At 41.3% G+C, this 27,326-nt stretch overlaps 1 protein-coding gene across 3 annotated transcripts; it reads left to right on the top strand.

Annotated features, from left to right (window-relative positions):
• The first annotated feature begins 764 nt into the window (after positions 1–764).
• Positions 765–27,326, top strand: slco2a1 (solute carrier organic anion transporter family, member 2A1). 3 transcript variants are annotated; one of them, XM_023155530.3, is made up of 16 exons: positions 769–901; positions 998–1,227; positions 10,308–10,445; positions 11,544–11,706; positions 12,236–12,448; positions 13,280–13,378; positions 13,458–13,600; positions 16,018–16,089; positions 16,968–17,025; positions 17,160–17,324; positions 19,045–19,249; positions 19,862–20,009; positions 24,023–24,180; positions 24,671–24,735; positions 25,354–25,474; positions 26,265–27,326. In XM_023155530.3, exons 2-16 carry the CDS (start codon positions 1,114–1,116, stop codon positions 26,446–26,448), a joined length of 2,046 nt encoding a protein of 681 aa, XP_023011298.1. In that variant the 5' UTR covers positions 769–901; positions 998–1,113; the 3' UTR covers positions 26,449–27,326. The 3 variants fall into 3 exon arrangements, with proteins under 3 accessions (XP_004552905.1, XP_012775003.1, XP_023011298.1); XM_004552848.5 differs by having other exon boundaries at positions 765–1,227; XM_012919549.4 differs by lacking the exon at positions 16,018–16,089 and having other exon boundaries at positions 767–1,227.

Genomic DNA, 27,326 nt, shown 5'->3' with positions numbered 1-27,326 from the left:
GTTTTCTGCTGCACCCCAACCAGAGCCTGGGTCCCAGGAGGAAGACAGTCTAAAAACTTCTCTCTAACTTTGTAATAGATCATGTTCATTCAATAAGAATCGATGTTCAGCAGCTCTGCACATCAAACATCTGTCTGAGGACACATGGCTGGACACAGGCCCAGTATTTTCTACACCTGCTTTCCCCACTTTTTATAATTCTGAAGAAATATTCAGATTTCCTGTGCTAACCCCATCAACTCATCTTGTTCTTGTCCAGCCAAACTTTGACAAAAAAGCCCGGAAACACCCCATTAAACACTACCATTCACCTTGAATCCTTTTTTTTTAAATTTATTTATTCCAAAGTGGAAAGTTTAAGAAGCACTCATTTAGACTATCCAAAACACTAACGAGTGCTGCCTGGGGGGATCACAGACCTACAGTTTGAGGACAAAGTGATGAAAATTCGTTTCTTTACTGTGAGAACAGAAAAGTTAATTATCCACGTGGTTTTGTGGCTCTTTGGGGGATGCTGGTAAAGGTGAGCAGTGTTTAAACGCGTTTTCCAAACTCCAGCGGGTAAGTTTCCTTCACGGAAACGTTAAGGTGATTGTGACCTCTGTTGTCTGCAGGATCTCAGCTGTTGGAATTGTTTGCAGCTTCTTGCACCGCGTAAAAATCCACGTGAATAAATCAACACGCTGTTAAACATTTATTGTGGGGAAACACTGACCTCTAAACGGCTTCATTCATTAGTCTCTCTCCCTGCCTCCCTCTCTGCTCATTAGCTCGGGACAGAAAACAGCTCTGAGTGGCGCATACCGCGCGTAATGAGCTGCTGGAGAACAATACGGGGCTCACTGGATACTTGACAAAGACTCCTGCTCACATTAGAGCCCGTCTGCGTGTGAATAACGCGGTGAGTAACACCGGGGACTCCGCTCTTTAACAAACAGTTCAACTGTCACAGGTGAGCGCTGCGCCCCGTGACTCAGACCTGTTCCCTTTTCACAAGTTTCAAAACATTTACGCGTGGAGCCGTGGGCTGAGTCCAGTTACATCATCAGCGACGGGCATAAAAAAGAAGAAAAGAAAAGAGAGCGCACACAGCAGCGGGGGGAGGACGCAAACATGAAACCTGGAGAGGAAGCCTTTCTGCTCACTGTGGAGCCCCGAGCCGAAACGATGGACGCGAATCCGCGCAGAGACGCGAAGAAGCCCAGGACGCTCCGCTGCAGCATAAAGGTGAGACACCGGCTGGCACTGCGCAGAGGACGCAGCGTGTGCGCATTTATCCTAGAGGAGTGCGCGACTTTGCGACTTTATGCACACAAACTGAGTTTCTACTTCGGCTTCAAGGGGAGCGTTCCACTTTGTTCTCCACTGAGTTCAGTGGACCCACCTGTGGGTGCATGAAAGCAGCCGCACCTTACCGCGGCAAACATAATGAGCCACATAAATGTGGAGGTTTAATCTGAGGGCATTTCACCTTTTTCCCTCCATAACTTGAAGATTTTGCCCTCTGGGTAGGATTGCCTAAGCGCAAACCGAGCTTCACCTGAGATAAACAAGATAAAATCGGTCATAATGTGATAATAAGTCTCTTGTTAGCTAAAATAATAATAATAATTTTAAAAAATCAATCTGAGCTAATTGAAATCAGATTTAAATGCAGTGTTTGCTGCTTGGGCTGATGATGCTGGAGGTGACCTGCAGGGAACAACTTGCCGCTTTCATCTTAATTAACGTGTTTCTAATCTTTCCGCACAAACTGAAGTTCACCCCCGCCAAAATCAAATGTTATTTCCAAGGCAGGAAGGGATTTTAATTTTTGTAATTATAAATCAAACATTTTTCTCCCTTTTCACTTTGGGAGGTTAACGATGAGGAATCCAACACGGTAAAGTGCAAAGTCTCAGTTACAGACTTGTTTACTGTGAGTAAATGTATTAATACCACTAATGTAAAAGATGCATTATATTAATTAATTATAAATTAAATAAACTTTCTAATTTTAGGCACTTTCATCTAGTTCAGAATGAAAACCTTAAAGGACTCCGTTTTAAATCAAACGTGTAAAATATGTTTAGCGATAAATAAATAAATAAAAAAATCACTTTTTTCATTTGGATATATATATTTTGATAGGTTGTTAAAAGAGGGAGCTTTGGAGTTTTAGATGTATAAGTCTGATAATATTATATGAATTTATATTTTTACAAAGTTTTGGGGACTTTAATTCATCAACTGCAAATCATTTAAGTTTAATTCACTTCACGAAGTTTATTGACAGGTTCAAGCAAAGATCCACCTTAAGATGGTCAGACTAAAGATTTTTTTTTTTTTTTTTTTTGGCTTTAGTTAAGGATGTTATTCTTAATAATATTAATAATAACTCATTTATGAAGCACCTTTCAAGCAACCCAAGGTAGCATTACACACTGAAGTCAAAGGCTTCAAAATTTCTTATTTAATGTTTTCAAGCAGTTCATCAAATTCTGCATAAATTAAATCTGAGTGTTTTACAGTGTAATGTTTGACAGAGACTGAGAATTTAAACAACCTTTAAAACACGCGCGCACGCACGCACAAGCACGCACACACACGCACTCGTTTTCATATCTTAGTGAGGACATCTAATTGACATAATGCTTCCCCCACTTACCCTAAACATCCCAAATGAATGCCAAACCCTAATCCTTAGCCTAAACCTAAACATAACCTAACTGTGACTGTAACCCTGACCCTAAAACCACATTTTGAGCCTCAAAAATGCCCTCAAACTTGTGGGGACGGGCACTTTGTCCTCATAAGCAACTGTTGGTCCCCACAAGTATAGTAAACTTACAATTTATCTGTCCTCACATAGCTATGTAAACATGTACAGACACACACTTGCCTTAAGTCCAGATGTTACTGCTGATCCAAAACCACATCACACATTCACAACAGTCAGAGTCTAAACTCAACATGGATGAAATGTAACAAAGAACACAACTGAAAATAATGAACTGAACCTGAAACATTCCCAGGAGGCTTTGTGCTCACCTGTGTGGACCTCTCCACGGTCAGAAGAAGGTGTGTGGAGGGAAAAGTAAAAAGATTACTCAGCGATTAAAAAGCAATTAAAAAGTAAAATTAGGTTTGGTTTACCTGCAGAAGCAAAGACAAATGTTCAGCTTTGACTAATTTAAATTCTCAAAGTGAGGACCAGGGGCTGACAGCAGCTCTCCATCCTTTCATATGGAAAAGAAATGAAGCACTAACCTTTCTTTATTCACTTATAGTACAGGATACTGCAGCCTTTTGTATGTAAATGATGGATGCAGCTTTTGGAAATCACCCATTAGTTTTGAACTTCCACATTTTAGATGCTTCAGCACCTTATTTGCTTGTTTTGTCATTATTATTAAAAATATAGAAATAAAGCAGCAGAAGTTGGGATGAACCACGGTGGTTGCATCTGTCAGTCAATTCTTATTTGTGGTAGTAACTGGAAGAGCCATTGACCTAACCGAGTCCAACTTTGTTGTGAGCAATTTTGAGATGTCACAATTCTATTTAGTGGAAATGAGGTTTTAGATTGGGATGAAATCATGATTTACTGGTAAAAGAGCATCAAGGGGCGTCAATACTGGAACAGACTGGCAGCAACGTGGGAACTATGGGCCAACAATTATTTCACATTTTAGCAACAAATACTTTTTTTTTTAAAAAGTACACAAGTTTTGGCCACTATCTTGTGTTTTTCTTTTTGTTGTTGTGTTTTTGGGGGGGGTTTTGGAGCTGGAAGTTACTGTGTTGCCACAGCCAGATTATTAGATGAACAGGCATTGATTCCATTAAAAGTGCTCCAAAAGAAACCCCCACAGCACAAACACGGCCCACAGGGCCAGTTCAGGGACGCCAGTTTGGTGAGGTGACGCCTAGGAGGCATCATGGCCGCCTGTGTTTCTCACCAAAGGCGAACCTCTGGGGCTGAAAAATGACGCCATCATGGAAACAATGAAAAATGCTTCTGTGATGCTTTAAAATGGGGGAAAAACTCAATGCAGAGATTAAAACAGTTTCTTGTAGCAGACTGTAAACATGTTTATATCTGCTGTAAAGTTTTAACATGGGGTTTTATCGAGGATTGGCTCACTTTTGAAGCCTCTAGTGGACACTAGAGGAACTGCAAAGACTAAACTAAAGCATATAAGGCCTTTGTTGGCTCAGAGGTTGCTGTTTGATTGTCACTCAGTCATCCAAACTTTGGGAAGCAGTTTTAGCGCCTTGAGCACAAGCTCTCTTTTTTTTCCTCTCTCACTTGCTAATCGGATCCTTGTTGTGGAAATTTCATCATGTTTCTGCTTCAGATAAATTCCTGACAGAAGAGAATGCTGACAACTTTGTTTTTCCATTACTAATAACTTCATTTGATCCCTTTTGACAGCAGTTTTATGTGTTCGGGATCCGCATCCAGCTCCAGTTTTGTTATGTGTTTTGGCTCTGCTATTAAAAGACTCAAAGCACTGACTTGAAGGAGAATTGTTGCCTGAACGCGTGCCAAAAGGAGCAGTTGTTCTTCCCTTTACGGCAGTAATGGGAGGAAAACAGTTTGTTCTTGAGTTGTGAGTAATATTAATGCAAACACTGGTGGTTGCTTTCAAAACTCTAAGAGAAATGACTCATCTTCTTCACCGTGTGAGTGACACATATGAGTAATAGGTTTCGGAAGCCTGGGGGGGTGGAGGAAGTTTCTTAGCTTTCCAGAGGGAGAGCGTTTATTTGAGTTTGGAATCTTCTGAGTGTTTACCTTCGATGTTCTCACGTCGCCTGTGGTGGGTCCGGCCGCTGCAAATCTTTCCCTGTTTATCTTCACTTTAAAGCCCTCCTCCGCTGAAGCCAAGCAAACATAAGCAGGGTGGAGGACAGTGAAACAGCGAGACTCGTCCTGCAGGTGTCTTCACATCATCCTGAGACTACACAGTGAAATTTGTGAGAATGCACCTGGACTTCAAAGGTGTCCAGTGTTGTGTTTAGACAATGGGAGCAGTTCAGCATGAGTGGAACAGCAAGCCATTTGTCAGAAAGCTGTTTCTAAATCATTCCTGCAGCCTTTTCGGTCAGACTGTACCGCCAGAGCTTTGAATAGCTGTTGTCCTCCAGTCTAACATCAAATGACTAAAAAGTTATAAAGCTGTGCTCTTTGTTCTCCGGTCAACAAAGGCTTCACACGAAGCAATCACATCCATCCATCTTTCCTTGATACCGCTACAATTTGCACCACGCTCCGCTCTCTATTTGTTCAGCTTCAAGAGCACATTCTGCTTGTTTTCTTAGGTCCTCTTGAGCTACACCTGGAGTCTACACCCAGGTGACACAGTCAACCTCTCTTTAAGGATAGCTCTGCCAGCGTTTGGGCCAAGTTTCTGCACAGGGGCATGTAGTGTTTACATCATGATCAGGAGCATAAGAAGCATTGGAAAGCCTCACTGCACCTGAGCATGAGGCTCGCCTCTGTGGCTGAGTCACAGTCAAATCGCATTGTATTTCTTTATCAGGGTATGGTGAGAAGATAAGCACAGCTGCCATGTCTACTGCAGACAGATGCTGTGCTCGGATTAGCACAAACTGCAAACGCAGGTGAACACCAGAGAGCAGCCGAGTGTTTTCTAGAGAGTAAAAATGGCCATATTGGCACATATACTGGTACTTCAATACGGTTTTTTGAAAGTAGTTCCAAATAACGACAGCAGTCGTCGCAATAAGCTCTAAACGATAAGGCAGGCGTGTCCAACTCCAGGCCTCAAGGGCCGGTGTCTTGTTAGTTTTATATATCACCCTGAATCAAATAACTAGTTCATTAACAAGCCTCTGGAGAACTTCAAGACATGTTGAGGAGGTCATTTAGCCATTGAAATCAGCTTTGTTGGATCAAGGATGCATCTAAAACCTGCAGGACACTGGCCCTTGAGGCCTGGAGTTGCACACCTCTGCTGTAAGGTGAAATACCGAAGTTTTTTTTCATTTGCCCCCTTGTGGGCTGCGAAGGTACTGCAACCATTCGCAATAAATGAAACGTTCAGTTTCTTAATTTTGACATTAAATATTTAAAATTTTAAAGAATCAGAACTCAGGGACTGTATTGGAACATCACCTGCTAATTAATCTAATTAATAAATTTAATAAAATCCTAGGAGAGCTATGGTGTTGTTATAAAGGGGGGAAATATCAATTGAACCTGAACCGTGTTCATTTATACTATAAAGTTTGGCATTTTAACATGCAAGTATCTTTTATACAGCCATTGGTATTCACAGGTTTTAAGGAGGCTGTGTACTAGTCTACTTCTTGGATTGGTGCACAATTTGAAGCGCGGCCTAAAACTCGAGGCTCGGGCAGTCAGCGCTGGATGTGCGGTTTTGAAAATGTTAAACCATCTCCTGAATGCATCATTCCAGTATATTTAACAAACTGATATATGAGTAATATATCAGTCTTACTCAACTGGAGAATAAGCACATTTTCCAGAACTGCTTTAAATGTCAGTGCTCCTTTGTCCACGATGCTATTGTGCAGAAAATCTGTTTTATGTTTGTTTCACAATAAGGGGAGGTGACCTGTGCACATACTTTCTTTTAAGTATCCTCAGAGAGTTTGTACACATTTCAAGCACTTTTTTCCTTTTATTTCCCCCTTTTTTTCTCTCTCTCTCTCTCTCTCTCTTTTTTTTTTTTTTTTTTTTTTTTTTTTTTGACTAGAACACATATAAGAACAAAATAACCACAACCCGTGTCCATGAAAATAAAAGCTTTTGGAATTCAAGAGTGAACTTCCCTCAATTCTTCCCTTCACAGCAGGGTTGAAGGTTGGGACAATGACCTCCAATCATAGAGAGCTAAAAGTGTTCAAAAAGGAGAAGTAAATGAATAATGCTCAGAGAATCCAAATACTTAAAGTTTGTAAAAAAGTTTCCCTTTTAACAAACAGCAGGTTTTTTTTTTTGTTTAATTAATTTTTTATGCAGCTGACACAATTATCTGCTCTTTTCCCTTTCAGTAGAACAATCCTTCCAATTTACACAGTTGAATGGAGGAAAATCTAAGTTGTTTTTTTTAAATTCGCAAAAAAGCCATGTCCATGCATTTAAACATACAGATCAGAATCTGTCATTTAAACCACATGTTGAAAAGACTTTGTCCAACCTTTTCTTCTCCTCACGTGAGCAAATGCCTGATTTCTTTACCTTTATTTTACTATCTGCTCTTTATGGGACAGATTTGCTAATGTATTGTGCCAAACATGCGATTTGGCATTAAAGTAAAATATATCGATACTGACAGTGACAAGCCTGACCTTGTTGCGCATGTAAAGGAGTTGCTACGGTTGCCCTGAGAGGCCAGACGGACTGCAACTTAAGAAAACACCAGCAATAAGAAAAACGCTGCAATAGCACAACAAACACGACGGAAATACGAAAAACGAAAACAGAAATAGGAAAATAAAATTTTCTTCCAAAAGCACAAGTGAAGTGTTTCTGGGGAGACAATAACTGGACGGACCAGTTAGAAACATGCTAGGTGTGTTTAATCATGATTTTCATATACTGATTACAGATTTTTAGGCTAATAGTTAGGCTAACACACTTACCTCTCATCTTTTCTTTCCTCACAAAACAGACAGATCCTCCACTTCTTTTAATTGTCTCCCAGCGCAATTCTTAGCATATTTTGGTTCCTGCAACTGATCCGTCGGGTTATTGTCTCCCCAGAAACACTTCCCTTGTGTTTTTGGAAATCTCTTTTTTTCCTATTTCCATTGTCGTTTTTCCTATTTCCGTTGTGTTTTGTGTGCTTTTGCAGCGTTTTTTCTTATTGCTGGTGTTTTCTTAAGTTGCAGTCCGTTTGGCCTCTCATGGCCACCGTAAGTTGCTTCTCTAGGCTTTCTCTAAGTACAGGGATGAGAATATTGAAATTGAGTGCACAAACATTTGCCACATTTAATTAAATGCTGATTGTGTTGATATTTAATGCCAAAAAAAGCACGTCTTTGTTTTTCTAAACACAGTTGCAGTCAAAAAATATCATCCTTAAAGCTAACCACATCTATGAGGTCTCATGCCATTTTAACCTGTTTAAAAAATGACCATAAACCCTGAGCTTGGTGGCGTTGGTCTCTTCCTGTGAAAAGGGAGTTCTTCCTTCTCACTGTCACCGAATGCTCTTCATAGGGGATTGTCTAAAACTGTAGGGTCATTACTGTGCTTACTTCTCTCTGTCTGTCCCCAAACTTTCCCACTGGCTGGGTTTTATATATAAATCTCTGCTTAAGCTGGTTTTCTCTGGTCTGTGTACATTTGTGTGTTAAAACTGTCATCAGTACAGCTGACCCTCTGTTTGTCTCCAGTCAGAACAGAATTAGACAAGAAAAAAAAAGAAACAACCTCCTGCCCCCCCGCTTTTCCCTTCCCCCAAAAATAATCTACAGAAGGAGTTGAAATTGTGATGCATATCATATAATGGTTTAAAAAGAATGCAACACTGCTTCATCAGGATTAACTGGACATGTCTTTAATTTTTTGGCATTCCAATAACTGAAGATTAAATGTTACTTCTGGTAGACCTGCTTCCTGCACAGAATCAGAGATCTGTCTCTTGCATTTGTTTTAATTTGACTTTGTTAAAATGGCAAAATGAGGTCATTTTAATTTGGTCAAAAAAAGTTTTTTGCCTGCCTGTGCAGATAGGTGCTGTCAAATCACTTAGGTAATTGAAGCCTATTTGACAGAAAAGGAAGATGAAATATTATCAGCCGTGTAAAAGGATCCATTGTGTGTGCTAACCAACCATAAAGCCACACTTTAATAGGAGCATTAACTGTTCTGAGGCGAATGCAGAGTTTATTCTCCCTCAGATGAGCTGGCAGCTGGTAAACACGCTGAAAGCTGGGATTTATCATTGTTTTCATAGTAAATTCACCGCTAATCTCAACATGTATCCTCAATGCAGTATCCATGGCCCCCGGAGCAAAAAGTAAGCAGTGCGTCTGTGAAAGCCTTCTGAGACACAGAGAAGCAAGTCACTCGTCTTTCAGATCACTGGGAGTCCATCCAGGGGGCGACTCTGATCTGGGTGTGAAGAGAAATTCTTGGAGGACAAATTCCACAACCAGATGGAGACGCAGTATGAAGCGGTTTTCCTGAAACGATCCCAAAATGTTGTCACCGGATAAGTGATTTCATTCCTCTTTTGGATCTGTGCTCTGGAGCTCCAAGGAAGCGCTAATGCATTACTGCTTTTGCAGTGCAGACATGCCGTTTTCCAGAAAAAAATCAAATCATGAGTCTGGCAACTTTACTTTTGATTTCTAGGAATCATTAAGAAACCTAAACCTTAGCAACTCATACCTCATTACAACCTCATTTAGTGGAGTAAAACAAATGCATAAAAACTTTTTAAAAACAAAGCAGAAAACATTATTATACATTTTTAGTAGATTCTGCAAACATGTCATAAACAGGCTGAGATATTTTATGAAAATCAATCACAAAATAATATGTCTGAGATTTTCCACATTATGAAGACGTACTGCTGAAGCGAAGCAAAGAAAGCAGCATGGCTCCTCAGGCTTTAACCACAGTATAGAAATTAAAACTTTGAGAAAATGATGTGAAGGCTTAGATCTCATTCCAGGACATTTTCAATCATTTTAATGTTCTTTAAAAAAAAAATCTATACCGTATTTACATTGCCGCATGTGATGCTTTTGTAATTCATATAATGAATCTGATTCACAGCTTAATCCCTTCTTCTTTGCAATTTTTCGCGTTTTACAAAAACCATCCAGTAACCAGGACTGGGAGCTTTGGCAGGCCATATGTTTGACTGTATATAATAAACTCTTTAACTGATGTTAAAAATATAACCTGTTTTTTGCTCTTAGGTTAGAAAACACAAACTTTTACCTGCAGAAAGAGGCTAACTGTCTGCAAAGTCTTTAGTTGGTATGCCTGAAGCCTTGTGTAATACTTGGAAAGGAGTTTAAGGAATGCGGTGCAGATGAGTTTGTACTCAAAGTGGAGATGCCTTTTTGAAAATGTGTTTCCTCTGAATTGTTCTGTGTTCTTAAAAACAATTTAATCCTCTAAGACTAATTATTTTAGGCTTTTTGTAATGGTGCCAGCTGAAACTGCTACAGAGTAGCTGACACGGCTGACATCCCTGTTTCAGCTACAGATCCCCCATTGCTGCACATTTTGTCTTTCCTCCTGCATATTTCCACACTCCACTATTTCACGAACATAACCGAAAGAATAAAAAGACCTGTCTTCTGTGTCCTAGCTGTTCGTGCTCTGCCACGGCCTCCTGCAGTTGTCCCAGCTGCTGTACAGCGCCTACTTCAAGAGCACCATCAGCACAATCGAGAGACGCTACGGCCTCAGCAGCTACTCCTCGGGAACCATTTCCTCTCTGCACGAGGTGGGAGCCAACAATAACTTACCCTCATCCAGTGTAGGCTCATGATAGCTTTATTTCAAGGATACCGATGACAAAGGAGGAACTGAAGTGCAAGCAACAAATCAAAATCACACTTCCTGACAATCCGAGTGGGACTCGAGTATTTTGGAACAGTTTTATTGCAAATGCAGGCGTCAGGAGTGATGAGAGATTGTTTCTGTACGTGCTCGGCGCAGAGGTCACTCTGGGGTTTTTTTAATACTCCAGTGAGCTTTAAAAGTTTCACACACATATAAATGTTTTCTGTTTGTCAAAGACAGTCACAAATAAACTGCATTTTTCTGTCTGTGGCGATACTCCATGAAGAATGACTTTAGCTTATCTTCTTATGGTTTCTTTAAGGCTGCTCTGATGGATATTTTCTCAGTAACGCCAGATCAAAAGCTTATGTGTAATGTGTAGTCTCATTAAAGTGATAAATTCAGACAATTATCACCCAGCTCTGCGCTTCCTCTCAGTTACATGGAGCTTTACTGTTGTGATTGTTTCTGTCTCCAGAGATCTGGATTACGAGGCAGGGTCAGGGGCTTAGTGAAGCAGCTTCAGGTTTAACATTGTGTTACTAATGTTGTTCGCTTCTTATCGGAGTACAATGCCAAAAGATAAGAGATCAAAATAAGACAAAATGACCCCATACCAACCAATCATCTCCTGCAGCAGAGAATAGCTTCAGCATTCCTGGAAATCAGTGTGCAGAGTAAGAGGCAAGCTTAGGGAACAGCACAGTAGACACAGGAAGTGACAGGGAGGAAAACACAACAAACAAACTGCACACACGTGTTTTAAATGTTGCTTTCCCCCATGAAGCACTTTGAACTGCACCAACTGCACTTACAGTGCTATACAAGTTGTGTGCAAAAAATTCAGCAGAAACGACCACAATTTGGATAAATGAAATGCAAATACAGATTAAAGTGATTATGGATCCTTAAATTACCTCTGAATTGTGCTAGATTGCACCAAGTGATGCAGCGTTGCACAACAGTGACACCCTGCGTTTAATGCATTAGGTGTGGCGCTTCCTCTGGCTCCTCTCTGACTTTTTTCTCTGTCTCTTAGATCAGTAACAGCATACTGATTGTGTTCGTGAGCTACTTTGGGAATCGGGTCCACCGTCCTCGCATCATCGGCGTCGGTGGACTGCTGATGGCCATCAGTGCCATGATGCTGACTTTGCCTCACTTCCTGTCTCAGCCGTATGAATACGGCTCTGTTTTACATAGTAAGATGAAGCTATAAACACATTGCTGCTCTGTCTCCGCTGACACTGCCCTCCTGTGACTCTGTCCAGAGCTGAGGGGGATTACAAGTGTACAAATATGTCCAAAAGACTTATGAGGCTTTACTTAAGAGTTGCAGCATCCTCTAACAAAGGCTCCATAGGACTCAGTGGGAGTCAAACAAGTTTCTGCTGTTTGGTCCTCTGTGTTCTTTAGCATGTGTTTGGAAAGCCTTGCTGGTGCTCCCCAATTGAACTTTTGCATAAATCAGGAGGAAATTCATAATCTCTGTGCACTCTCTGAAAGCTAAGAAGATTACAATTACCTCTGGGGCATTTCATTTGCAATAACAATGTTCTTCTTCCTTTTCGCTTTGCCCCCAGTTAAAGTCATACAGAGTGTCAGCGGAGGGTCAGAGAAGCTCCAGGAAATGAAATAAGTAGTACGTCTGTGTCTTCTGGCCTGTTTTTAACTATAATTTTCCTTGTTTTCTACCCTGTGTGTGTGTGTGTGTGTGTGTGTTGATACCAGATCGCCACGAAATGTGCAACCTGCAGAGCACCTCAAACAGCACACAGTCGTGCAACCGTGATGAAACGAGACGTCTGACCGACACCAACAACCTGTGGCTGCTCATGGCCAGCGCTCAGCTGCTCTTTGGTGTCGGATCAGTGCCCATCCAGCCCTATGGGATTTCCTACATTGATGATTTTGCTGGGCCTGCAAATTCCCCTCTCTACATAGGTGAATGACCTGCAGTTAAAAGATTGATGGGACCACATTAAACTGAATTATTTAGCAGGGTTTCGTGTGAAAAAAAACTGATAAATATACAAACGCAAGGAGTGAAAGTACGAGTATTTTGTGTTGGTGAAACTGAAAACTAAAGTCATCACTCTGTCTACAGACAGCTTAGAGGATGATATCAGATCACTGAAGTGTTCAGAAACCAGCTGCTGCTTAGATTTTAAAGTACTGCTCATCGACGCTGTCAAGTAGACTCAGAAACTCGAGTCATCAGTAGAAGTGTTAATTCTTCCAACAATGAGTTTAAGGAAAAACATGGCTGTCATTCAAAATCTTTGTGATAAAGATCCTATAAAGATAAAGATAAAATATGTCTGTTTGCAAGAAAATTAGCTTTGATTTCTAATTTTCCCCTTTAAATCTCATGCTTTATTGCTTTGCATCAAACTGTGGCTAACAGACCTTGAATATCAAGATTTATTCCTGCAGAAGCCTTGAGTCAGAAATGTACTCCCCAAAGTGATGTTTATAACAGCATGATTCACAGAGATAAGTCAGGTTAACCCCCGTTTTTCCATGGAATATTTGAGAATATCTGTTATGAATGAAGGATAAATACAGATGGAACCGTTTAAAAAAATATTCCCGTATGGAATATTGTACAAAAATGACCCCACTTGCGAAAATAGCTTGGAGGTTAAAGCTGGAGTCTTTTAGAATCAGTTTGGAGGCTTTAGAGGAAAAATACAATCTTTTTAAAATGGTAAGGTATTTGACTGGCTGCAGCTCAACGGTCCATCACAGCCTGCCATCTCTTATCATTCACAGCCATCCTGTTTGCAGTTTCTGTATTCGGGCCTGCCATCGGCTACCTGCTGGGCTCAGTCATGCTGCGGGTCTATGTGGACGTGAACAAAAAAGATTTGGGTAAAGCTGAGTCTGGAAGTCATTTTATTGGGTTAAAGAGGTATGGATGTCTTACGGCGTTTTTCACCGATAATTCCAGGAGAAGCTGCGCTCCAACTCAGACCCGACGATCCTCGCTGGATCGGTGCCTGGTGGATGGGCCTGCTCATCTCTACCGGCTGCCTGGTTCTCACCTCTATCCCCTACTTCTTCTTCCCACGTACCATGGCTTCACAAGACCACGTAAGCCTTGCTCTTATAGAAGTCTTTTAAACAGCAGAGCACATGTCAGGACTGTGCAGTCCACAAGAAGCATCCATAATGTAACTGTAAATATTGGAAGCAAACAGGGATCTGACACTTAAAGGACAATATTCTCTATGTCACATTTGACTGACCTCTGCTGGCTTAATGTCAGCGCTGCAGGTTGTTTTTTGTTCTTGTTTTTCTTTCAGTTTTTCACTATTTAAGGCACAGTTTCAGTCTTGGTGACCTCAGTGGAGCGATTTCACATACAAATCTGCGCTTGTGAAATGCTTTAAGAAAAATATTAGATAAGCATAGTTAAGCTAAAACTTATCTATGACTAGATAAGGAGGAAGTGCATGCCCCCTCATTTTTTGTGAAACCACAGTTTCACTTCCAGCTTTAACTTGACTGACTTAAAAACAATGAAGTTCAAGTGGGCCAAAATACAGTTATTAGAAAAAATTAGAACTACTAGTGAGCTCTTGTGACGTAGAAAAGTCTTTTTTACAATACTTCTTTCCTAAAATATAAAACAATATGCAGGAAAATTACAGAACAACATTGACACAGCTTAAAGCTTTAAAACATACTGTGCCAGTTTAAAACATCAATCATGCTAAGGTAAATATTCATTAATGAACTGTTTTTTTTATTGTGTTGGGGTTTTTTTAGTCCAGTAATCATAGACTGTGTTTTTAAAACTAACTTAGCTGCCGGGAATTCTCATGTTCACACAGCAAATGATTGTTTTCTGCATGTTTTGAAACCAGACACAAGGACAGAGGGATGCCTCTGACTGTGAAACTGAGGGGACACTCATATGGTAGCAAATTGCCCTCCAACCTGGGGTCATAAATCTAGTTTGCACTTTGGCCATTTACCCACAGATTTGTATATAGTTTGACTCACAGGAGACGCCCCCTGCTGGAAACCTTTAAAAACATGCATCTTTCATAATCCAGTCTGTCATCAGTTTCCCAACAGCGGTTTTTGATTTAGTTAACAGGAATGAGCAAACAGCAGACATAATTACATAAATGTTATCGATGGACACAGAGGGGAAGTGGTTAGCTGAAAGTTGCACACAAAAAGTGGAAGTAATCTTCAAACAGAACAGTAATAGACTGACAGGTCATCATCAGCCTTTTTTCCCCAGTATAAATCATAAATAAGCAATGGATGAATGTTGAGTTATGCAAATAAAAAACATGATAATAAGGGAGAGGTTTGAGAACCACTGAAACACATGATGCGTCTTTTAAACTTTCGCGCAGATTCAAACTAACAGCGGGCAGGCTCTAAACGAATTCTTTTGAGAGACAAAAACTCCACAGAAATCTTTTCATTGCAGTGTTTGACAGCTTTTGGGTGATTTTGAATGCTGCTGTGCAGAGCTTGTCAGTTCAGTCTAATGTTCCCACGTCACACGAATGCAGCACAAAGACACAGAGGCTTATGTTGTAGGACAATGTCGCATGAAAGGAGAGAGAAACTTTGAAGTGCTCCTCGAAAGATTGAGATCAAACCCATGAGATTTTCATCCTCTGGAGCCTCCATATGCTCTCCTGTATGTCTGAATTTGTGCCGCTGCCTCCCATAAATGTCCCTGTCTTCATTACTCACTGAACGTGTGAGGATCTCTATCAACTGCTTATTTTCCCTTAACAAAGATGAAAATACACCAATCAGACACTGACAGTTCAGGGCGCATTACTGGCACCTGTTAGGAGTGTGTTGGATACAATGTGTGGATTTAAGTGACAAAGAAACAGTTTAGATGGCTGAACGGTTATTATGGTTAACTAAGAAGCAACAGTATGTCTCGGTTTTTCTACATTAAAAAAATGCTGCTGTAGTAAATGAAAGAAATCTATAAGCAAGACTCTTTGGACTTAAACTCATGTTTGACTGCTTTAGGACATCTTATCAGTGGTTCTCTTTTGCCTCACCCATCCATCCATTCATTAAACTGCTTATCCAAAGTCCGATCAGGTGGACTGGCCTCTACCTAGCTACACTTTGAAGATCCTCTTTGGAGGATCCTGAGGTGTTCCAGATACCCAAACCCCATCACTGTATGTCTAACTCTAGTATATCTTCATATATCCTCTTCATATGTCTTTGCCTGCAAGCGTCATTTTGTTCTCCTCATCAATGCCATGCATCCATGCTGCAAGTCAATAAGAAGTCAGTAAAGCTGCATTCGTGGTCCTTCTGCTACCTCTAGAGGAATGAGAGGAATGAACATACTTTCTGTAGCATGAACTAACTTCTTTTTTAAGTTTCAGGGAATTTCAGTTGGGTGATTTGAAACAGCTCAACAAATATCAGCCAACACATAAAGGGTTTTTTTGTGCAATTTGGCACCCAATCTGTCAGCAAGCTAAAGGTACAGCTTCTGTATTTCCCAGGGAGAAAAAAACGATGGAGAAAGATCTATGACAGAGGGGGCAGGAGAAGAAGATAAGAAATTATTTTCAGAGGTAAGGACTGCTCAGCAAGCAGCATTTGATAAAACTATACTGAACACTGAAACGAAAGCTAATTTAGCTGTTGTTTCGAAATAGCTGCCCAAACAAGTGTGTTTCAGTTCTTCGAGAAGGATTTGGCAGGAGTCACAATTTAAGCCGATGATGTTATTCAGCATCAAGTGCCAAATTCTATCTTTGCGCCTGTTGTTTTGGTGTTTTCTGGCTCAGGAGTTGGTGAGCTCAGACAACATCTGTTAATGCACCGCAGAATGTAGAAAGAGTAGCAGTAGGACCAAGATCTGTCTACAAAGAAGGCACATGCACTGGAGCTTAGAGTAGAAATTATTAGGTGGCTCATTTATAATTCGAGTTAAATTTTCTATTCTGAAGTGTTTCACTAGAACCTCCAGGTGGGTTCCCACACTTGCCAAAATCCCCTCTAACACCTGCATAGTGCACCATCAGACCATTAACATGACTAACAAGTGGCCTGATCATGCAAATATTAACTTTACTATGCTTTCCATTTCATGCCATGCCCTCTGATAGGTTTTGTAGTCTCAGCTGAACTACAAACATTACTCTAATGTGATAAAATCAACTTCTTAGGACGTCATTAGCCAGCGTAAAAAATGTGGATTTATGTATCAAGAAAAGCTTTTTAAATGAATATTATGAGCTATATTCAAGAAGTAGAAGTAAATGTTAGAAGTAGAAAGCAGCATAACATAGAAAGAGTTTATTAAATTACAAGTACAATAAAGCTGTGCTTCAATAAAATACTAGAGTAAATGTCCTGTTACATTCCACCACTGGTTCTAGCCATGCTCTCATCTGATGGGATTGTGCATATAATGGTTGATGGTTGTATGCTACTCGATACTTTCCAGGTGACTCGAAGTGAGTCTGGCTCAGAAGATGAGGACTCTTTGCTGGGCTTCCTGAAGAGTGAGTTTGTTACATTCCAACTGCAAAGATCTGTTAGTTTGATAGCTTTATGTATCTTTGTCACAAAAAACAAGTAAATGGTACCAGAGTAAAAATCAGAGTGTCTGAAGTTATTTGCATCTGTGTCTGATCAGGTTTTCCCAAAAAGTTTGTCGACCTCTTGCTGAGCCCTCTTTTCCTGATCCTTGTCCTGGCCCAGTGCTGCTTCTCGTCGGTTATTGCAGGGCTTGCTACGTTCCTTAACAAGTATCTGGAGCGACAGTATGCAACTACAGCCGTATATGCCAACCTGCTCTTTGGTAGGTACCAGAGTAAAGATGTCATGGTTCCAGGATCTCGTTTGGCATTTGGTGAAATTATCCTTTGATTTTTTTTGGACATTATTTTGCTTCTTATGTTTATTTTCATTTTTGTCTCCCTCTTTCATGTTGCTATGTTAGTTCATTTGTCCACTTAAGTTCAACTTCCTGTTTTACTTGGTTATCGCTTTTCCTTACATGTCTCCTGTAAGTGGACTCCCTATCGCTGTCCTTCCCAGTGGTAGCTTATCTTTTCCTGTTTATACGCTGACCATGTCTTTTATGTGGGCTTGCACTTTTTCTCCCATGTCCTCCATGAGTTAACAGACTTCGCTGCACCATAGTGCTAATGTGAGAGGCACGTGAGAAATTATTATTCCTTTACATGAAATAAGGTCAACACCAACGAGTAGGGCAGAAGTGCAGGAAATGGGGGGAAAAGCTACAAAATAGGCTGCTTTTAAGAATCTATATTATTACTGATGCACCTGAGAGATCCAGAGCTCTTAGAAAACCGTAGACTTCCAGGAATGGTGATGCTATTTTCCAGAGAAGCGTTTGGTCAGTAAGTGGTGATTTTGCACCTTATCCCTAATCTGGAATATGACCTGCTCTGCAGCATAAGTTACCATGACGACGTAGACTGCTGAGAAGTGAATTGCCATAGTAACACTGAAAACACAGAGTTAACCCTGTAGCCACCCCGATAAGTCCAAATCCTGCTTCGGTGTTCAGGCCTCTGGTCACTACCTGTGTTTGATTTGATGTGTGCTCAGTCCTGCCTCTCTTTGGCGTCCGTGTATCATCCTCTCGCCGCTCAGGTTCACATTTCTTTCATACAGACTCTTGCAGCGGCCAATAAAGGCCACATTTGGCTCATTCTTCAGATTACTGCAGCCGTTTCAGTGTCAGCTGTTAAATATTTCAAGTAATAATGAACACTTTTAATGGGATGTTTCAAACATTTTATGAACTCTGGAGAGTGGAAATTAAACTGCGTGCTAAAATCATTTAATCGATTCTCTGCAGTGAGTAGGTTCACTTTTGATATGGCAACTTTCCAAAGCAGTCGAGCTGCCAGTTTTTCTTTGATGAAAATGTTTTCATCATTTTAAACAAATTGGCCTCTCTGTCTGTAAGGATGTTGGCAAACAAATGTAAAATCTCAGGTTCGAGTCTGAACAAGCACCTCCATTTGGCATGAAGCTAGTACTGTATCACACCCTTCATTTATCCAAAGAGAATTTTCAAAACGGTAATAAAGGAAACCAATGGCACTGAAGAAAATCAGTTTTACTCAAATTGCACATCCATGTTTGGCAGCGCGCATGTTGTTGCTGGAAGTTTGTGCCAGCGTCAGTCCGCCTTAAGGTCTGATAATGGCTGTAAGTTGCGTCACTCTGAAGTCATTATAGCCTCAACAAAAAGAATACAAATTAAAAAGCTGTCAAAGCTAAAAAATGTCCCAACTCAGTTTGGACATGAGAACTTCTCAGACTTCTGAGAAATACTTTGTTCACTTGTAAATGTTTCACTCAAGCTGTTGTAAAATGTAATTCCACTCCAGTTTATGCTGGAACATGGCTTTGCTGGCTCTGCTCGGGATCCAGCATATAGAAAGTTAGTCCTTGGGGGGGGTTTCAGCTCATGGGTGTCATCGGAAGATGACATCATGAGATTTTCACATCTTTTTTACTTAGCGGTAACTTATGTTTCCCAGGTTCTGTGAACCTACCGTCTGTGGCTGTGGGGATGCTGGCTGGCGGGGTCATCATGAAAAGGGTGGGTCTCTCTCTGAAGGCCATCCCACGTTTCTCTGTGGTGATGCTGACCATCTCCACCCTCTTCTACATCCCTCTGTTCTGGATGGGGTGTTCAACACAGAAGGTTTCAGAGGTCAATCATTTCCAGAACAGCCAGTCTTGGTGAGTTTGTGTGTTTTATAGAAATAACAGTAATATTATTAATCTGTATAACATCTTTTATGCTACATGTAAAGCTAAAAAAGTGCTAAAAAAATGAATAAAAGTGATAAAAATAATGAGATGAATTACATTTAATAGCAAGATAAAGGTATACTGCTCATCAACATATATCAAGATGGATCTGATGTGAAATCAAAAATAATCTGTCCAGATTTGTATGTGCAAAATGTGTAGGACTAAAACAACCTTAAATATGTTGTGTGTGGTGTTGGTGCATGGGGATTACATGCCAGAGTAGTCAAAGTGCTGCAATCACAGTTTTTTAAAGATTACCAAGTCTGTTTTTATTGGACAGATTAAACCAATATTTTTTTTCCTGAGTCATCATCTTGATGGAAACACTGAGAGTTTTCCTCTTTTTTTGGCTCTAACATCTACACGGGATTATAAACACAGTTTGCTCTCAAGAACACCACCCAGCACTCATCACCTTTCAGAACCAATGGTAGTGACCTGTGATCCAGTCCCTCACCTTCAAGCACTGGATTATATATAAACTTCAGTCATATCTGCTTCTTTTTCTTTAACTCGCTGCTCTGCTGTCCTCCGCAGGTCTCCACCCAGCTGCTATTCAAACTGCAACTGTCCTAACAGCACCTTTAATCCCGTGTGCAGCTATGACGGCATTGAGTACATCTCTCCGTGCCACGCTGGCTGCACGAACTTCACCAAAGACCCCGACAACACCCACAGGATTCGGGTCAGTGGCATCTGTTGCTTATGCCTTCCACAATGGCTGATTAAAATAAATAGGCTTATGTTATGTGAAGCTATAATGTTTTCTTTAGCTGTATAAATACAGTATGATTTTTAACTGGCGAGCGGATAAAAGTGGAAAAAATTACCCTACCATAAATCATCCAAATCAATCTGTGAGATTATCTGGTGCAGAGTAATCACATGAGATGTGGATGCCGTGTAAGTGAATGAATTTGTTTTTAGAGCAGAGGGGGGAAAACTGTTTTCTTTTTTTATTCTCTGTATGGGATCAAAGAATAATCATTTGGCCCTGCTCCTGCACAGCGTCTGTAAATTGCTCACTCTGGGAAATATTAACCTTTATTAGCGTAATGTACTTCAGAGCTTAAAGTGCTGCAAGGAATCCATACCACAAATAAAATGCCATCGAGAGCCTTTGCAAAAATCAACTCGTCAGGGTAACTATTTCCTTATAAGGTTATAGTTTTAACTTATAGTTATAGTTTTAAGCCATAAGGTTTATTAGGCTTTTCTAAAGTGTATCTTAGATTAAAACTTTAGTATAACATTATGAAATCAGAATCAGAATCAGAATACTTTATTGATCCCTGGGGGAAATTATTTTTTGTTACAGTGCTCCATTTTAAACCAACATTAAGACAAGACAGACAATACACTAACTAAGAATAGTACAATATATACATATATATACATACATACATACATAAGTCACTTATAAATAAATAGTTGGAAAAGAAACATGTGTAGTTGTAGCAGCAAACAGTGTGTTAAGTGGATGCGTTGTACAGGGAGATGGCCACAGGCAGGAATGATTTCCTGTGTCGTTCAGTGGTGCTTTTCGGTAATCTCAGTCTCTCACTGAACGAGCTCCTGTGACTGACCAACATGTCATGGAGTGGGTGGGAGGTGTTATCCAACATTGTCTTTATCTTGGACAGCATCCGCCTCTCCGACACCACCTTGAGGGAGTCCAGCTCCATCCCCACAACATTGCTGGCCTTACGGATCAGTTTATTAAGTCTGTTGGCATCTGCGACCCTCAGCCTGCTCCCCCAGCATGCAACAGCATAGAGGATCGCACTGGCCACAACAGACTCATAGAAAATCCTCAGCATTTTCTGGCAGATGTTGAAGGACCTCAGTCGCCTCAAAAAATAGAGACGACTCTGGCCCTTCCTGTAAAGTGCTGTGGTGTTTTTAGCCCAGTCCAGTTTATTGTCAATGTGAACTCCAAGGTATTTATAGTCCTCCACAATGTCAACAGTGACCCCCTGGATTGAAACAGGGGTCAAGTGTTTCCTGGTCTTCCTGAAGTCCACGATCAGTTCCTTGGTCTTTGCCACGTTGAGCTGCAGATGATTCTGCTCACACCACGTGACAAAGGAGTCGACCACAGCCCGGTACTCTGTCTCATCATCCCTGCTGATGCATCCAACCACCGCAGAGTCATCAGAAAACTTCTGAAGATGGCAGGTCTCTGTGCAGTGGCTGAAGTCTGTGGTGTAGAGGGTGAAGAGGAAGGGGGAGAGGACAGTCCCCTGTGGTGCCCCTGTGTTGCTAATCACCTTGTCAGACACACACTGTGGGAGACGTACATATTGTGGTCTTCCTGTCAGGTAATCAACAATCCAGGACACCAGAGAAGCATCCACCTGCATCGCTGCTAACTTATCACCCAGGAGGGTCGGCCTGATGGTGTTGAAAGCACTGGAAAAGTCAAAAAACATGACCCTCACAGTGCTCGCCGGCTGGTCCAGATGGGTGTAGACACGATTGAGCAGGTAGATGATGGCGTCCTCTGTTCCGAGACGAGGCTGATAAGCGAACTGAAGGGGATCCAGATGTGGTCTTACTATGGGTCGCAGCTGGTCCAGGATGAGCCTTTCCAGGGTCTTCATGATGTGGGAGGTCAGTGCCACGGGCCTGTAATCCTGGGGGCCACTGGGACGAGGCGTCTTTGGTACAGGGACGAGGCATGATGTCTTCCACATCACCGGGACCCTCTGCAGACTCAGACTCAGCATAAACAGTTTATGAAAGACTCCACACAGCTGGGGGGCACAGGTCTTGAGGACAAGGGGACTCACTCCGTCTGGTCCAGCAGACTTGCCTGAGTGAAGTCTCCTCATTTGCATCTCAACCTGGTATTGAGTGAAGGTGATGGGTGGGGGAGGGGTGTCAGGAATCTCACAGGAGGCAACATGTGAAGAGAGAGGCTGGCACAGTGGTGTGGCTCTGGATTCCAGGCTGACTGCAGGTGAGGTTGTGGGGGTGGGAGCAGACACTGTGGTGTCGAATCTATTGAAAAACAGATTCAACTCGTCGGCTCTATTCTCACCTCCCTCAGCTCCCCTGCTGTTGGTTGGCCTGAATCCAGTGATGGTCTTCATGCCCCTCCACACCTCTCTCATGCTGTTCTGCTGGAGTTTCCACTCCAGCTTCCTCCTGTAATTGTCCTTAGCCTCTCTGATCTTGTCCTTTAGTAACACCTGGATCTTCCTCACCTCCTCTTTGTTGCCCCCTCTGAAAGCCCTCTTCTTGTTGTTGAGGAGGGCTTTGATGTCCTTAGTCACCCACGGCTTGTTATTTGGGTAACAATGAACAGTCTGAGCTGGAACAATGGAGTCGGTGCAGAAAGTTATGTAGCCTGTGATACACTCAGTAAGCCCATTGATGTCCTCGGCGTGAGGAAGTAAAACAGAGCCACTTTGACGTTGCTGTTCTTACTTGGATCCTGGATGTTGAATCTTCAGTGTTCATGCAAACATGTCTGCGTGAGCCCACAGTGGGTAGTTGCGGGTAAACTATGGGACTCTGTGGGCAGGGCAAACCCACACGTAATACCCCAACTGGGTGTGCCCACACAGGGCCACAGTAAGGCAGCCATTGCATTTTGTTTGGTTGTTTATTTGCTAAGGATTAACGGAAAGTAATTAGGGCTTTAAATGCTTTTAGTTCTTAGGATTTCATATTGAGGTAGTGATATAGTTTAATACTTAAGTTTAAGACTGACATGTTGTGTCTGATTGACTAGTACCTTCCAGTCTAGGCTCAGTCTCGCTCAGTCAGAACCAAAGCAACTCACAGTCAATATCTAATCGATGCTTATTAGTCGCAGAACTAACGAGAGCTGTTTTAAAAATAGAGAAAAAAACTGCAGCGTTTAAACGTCACAGCTTGTGAATAATCCTTCAGTGGGTGGATTGTGTGACCGCTATTCGAACATTAGTCAGTTTGACTCAGCGTGTAAGCCCACCACTGAGGCACAGACGCAGACAGAGCTGGCTGCAGCTAGCTTAATGGATTAATGCTCAGTAATCAGGCGATAATTATTTCATCTTTGATGTGGATTCACATGTTCACAAGTGCAAAGTTGAATGTGGAATTCAAACATCTACTTGAGAAATGTCTCCGATTTTTGCAGGTTTCTTTTTATGTATTTTAGTTTGATTAAATCAGGAATATCAATGGAAATTTGATCTGTTTTTAACCAGAGCCTTGCAGTTTTTTTTCTTGAAAAAATATAATCTTTTCACACTTATGTGAGAAAGAGCGTTCATTCATCCATGTATTATTTGCTGTTTATCCGGGTCCATATTCATGGGGTCCATGGGGCAGCAGTCAGAGCAGAAATGCACAGACCACCTCTTCAGTCTCCTCTGGGAGCACACTGAGGAGTTCCAAAGCCAGCCGGGAGACATCCTCTCCAGCATGTCCTGGCTCTGCCCTGGGGGCTCCTCTAATTCTCAGGTGTTCATGAGTCATCCCTGCTTCAACTGGCTCCATTCCATTTAACCTTCTCAACGTTTAAATCACCTGCTGATGTTCTAATTTTGGGAAACAACAATCAGCCAAAACATAACAGCATTACAAGCTGTACAAAAGATTATAACTTAATCCGAGACAGGACAAAAACCATGCATATCAGAACAAACAGGTAACATATAAAATATAATATAAAAAATATAATCTCTGCTTTCTCTCTGGATACAGGAGTATACCAACTGCAGCTGCACTGCCAGCACTAAGGCCAAACCAGGTCCTTGTGAGAATGGCTGCTCTCATTTTCTTCACCCTGTCATAATCGTCATCGCTCTAGCATCCCTCATCGCCTGCCTAACGCACAACCCCATGTACATGATGGTGCTCAGGTGAGTTCAAAGTTACAACCCTCTGACGGGTAGCACGATACAGTGTGCTTGTCCACGTTGTTAAATACTTATCTTGAATTTTTATATAGATATTTATTCACCTGCAAAAACTGCATTGGGACAGTGGCTCTATGTTATATTCCTGTAGCTTCTTGTTGAGCTTTGGGCTCTATTAAGATTTTTATTGTTATTGTTTCTTATGTTTCTTATGCTGTTTCCTGGTGTCTCCTGAGGTTTCCTTGCTTTTGTCTCGCTCTGTTTTGGCACGTTAGTTTCCTCGCCTTCCTCGTTTCCACCTCCTGTTTTGTTTTACTGCTTTTCCATCTCTAATTCCTTGATTGGCAACACAAAAGCCAAGGACAACATTCACTGATCTGTGTCTTATACCCCCTAATGTGTGAGAGTTCATGAAGTGATTAATCACTGCCACATAAAACAGTATGGAAAATGCAGATGTTGCTCGTGTAACATTTTTTTCCTGCGTTTTCAGATCTGTTCCTTCTGATGAGAAGTCATTTGCCATAGGAATTCAGTTTCTACTCATGAGACTGCTAGGTAAGACAGGATTACCGTATTACTAAAGAGGCTGATGCTCCAGAAACATTTGTAGTTTATAGGGAAGAAAATGGTGCAATATTGAATTAAAACACAAATTATAGTGTTAATGATACATTTCTTTATGTTCATTTGCCCCCAAAGTCCAAGATAACCTCCAAGACCCTGCTGCTCTATAAAAACTACAGTGGTCATGGTTGTATAAAGAACCCAGGAATAAACTATGCCAGCTATATAAGTAAACTAACAAATGGTGCAAATTTTTAAGAAATTAATAAATCATAAATAAGTAGGAAGTGGTATTAATTTCATCACCCGTGTTTTAAAAATCTTTTCTGATTTAATTTTAAGCTCATTTTGCTGAAGGACCAATAAGTGTATGACACGGCGAGGCTTCTGCCATTCATTAGAATTCACAAAAATCATTACTCCTCCTATAATATTGGTCAAAGTTTAATCCAATTTACATAGACTGACCACCAAATGGGTCTTCACTCAAACATTTGTCAAGATCAAGGTCACATTTGCCATTTTATGGGTAGAAAAAAGGTGCACTGTGATGATGGGAGTAACTCCAGCTGCCACCCCTGCTAACCCCGACCTCTTTTTCCATCTCAGCTTGGCTCCCGGCCCCTGCTCTCTTTGGGATGGCCATCGACACATCGTGCCTCAGGTGGAGAACTGTATGCGAAAAGAAGTTTAGCTGTGGTTACTATGACAACAACATGTTGAGGAACCGGTGAGAACATTTATCACTCAGAACAGACTTTTTTGTACTGTTATCAAAGGTTGTGTTTTGTGGTCAGAGCTGAACTGGTGGCAGAAAGTGACGTTTGTGATGTCTTTGTGTCCACTGTGTAAAACAGAGTCGACACCAAAGAGAGCCTAAAAGAAACATTAAAAAAATTCAGCCTACTATGAGCATCAGCATGATATCATTATCATGTCAGTAAACTGCACCGGTATAAGGAGGAACCCACCCGAGGGATTAATAAAGTTCTATCTTATCTTATCTTAATGTCTGTGCTGTAGAGTAATAGAAGCAAGCGCTGAAATCCTGAATGTTTGATTTCTTTTCCGATAATTCACTGGAGAAAACATCATAAAGTGCATTCTGGGTTATTTTTTAAGGCTCATATCACCCAGTGGGATGGTTGGATGCTCAGAACAGATTTTACCCTATGAAAGGTTTCCTGTTTTTAGCTACTTTTTGATATCAGGCTCATTTTCTAGATGTGATTCCATCTGTGTCAAAATTCTGAGGGGATCAGGTGGGAGAAAGGGAGAACCCCTGAACCAATCAGGCAATGACCTACAAGATTCATACCCTCATTTTGTAAATGATGCTCTTTACTAGAATATTGTCCATCCAGTGGCACAAAAAGACTTTTTTTAAATTTACTGATAGAATTTTGCTGGTTTTCTTTTGGATTTTGTTGTCCACCTCGGACTGGTCTATACATATCAAACAGGTGTGCAGTTCATCTAAATCTGAGCCATGCATTTATTACTTATCTGACTCCCTGCAGGTATCTGGGCTTACAGGTGGGTTATAAGGTCATGGGCATCGTCCTGCTGATGATTCTCGGGTGGAAGGCGCACCGGACCGAGGAGTACAGTCTGGCAGATGACAAGAAGGACCACTCTGATTGTCCCGCTGGGAAGCAGGGTGATCCAAACCTTTTAAAGCTTTGCTGCGGTGTTAAACGTTGAGTAAAGCTTTCAGTGGAAGGAATCCATAGTCAAGATGGGCCAGCACTGTGACCTCAATTTCTTTAGGCCCACTCCTCCTATCCAGTTCTTCAATGGTTGGACAGAGGATATCCATTTTCCACAGGGGAATATTCTCTATGTTTCTGGATGCATTTTGATTGGAGTAATTCAGACGTTATGACCAGCAGAGCATACGTTAAAGCACATCGTTTGTAAATGGTAAATGGCCTGTATTTGTATAGCGCTTTACTAGTCCCTAAGGACCCCAAAGCGCTTTACACATCCAGTCATGCACCCATTCACACACACATTCACACACTGGTGATGGCAAGCTACATTGTAGCCACAGCCACCCTGGGGCGCACTGACAGAGGCGAGGCTGCCGAACACTGGCCCTCTGACCACCACCAGTAGGCAACAGGTGAAGTGTCTCGCCCAAGGACACAATGACTGAGACTGTCCGAGCCGGGGCTCAAACCGGCAACCTTCCGATTACAAGGCGAACGCCCAACTCTTGAGCCACGATCGCCCCACATCGTGATACCTCACATTCTCCTTGGGTCCAGGACAGTGAAAGGACTTTTGAACAACAGCTAAATGTTTTTATTTTTATTTTGTGCGTACCTGAACAGTAGGAATCTATTCAGGTTTCTATTTGCAATGCGAACATATTCTGTATCTAATTAACTGTATAGCTTAATATTTAAGTATATATATTTTTTATGGATCATTGTCTCATACACAGAGACGTGTGATTCCTGCAATACTCTTTTCATATATGAGCCTGTGTAACACTTCAATTGCAATTAATATTCAGATATTCAGATATCAAATACATGCATTGTTACTCATAAACTGAATAAAATGAATTAACCATA

This window comes from Maylandia zebra, linkage group LG23, assembly GCF_041146795.1.
Source record: "Maylandia zebra isolate NMK-2024a linkage group LG23, Mzebra_GT3a, whole genome shotgun sequence".
NCBI classification, from domain to species: Eukaryota; Metazoa; Chordata; class Actinopteri; order Cichliformes; family Cichlidae; genus Maylandia; species Maylandia zebra.
This window is presented reverse-complemented; position numbering and strand designations above follow the sequence as displayed.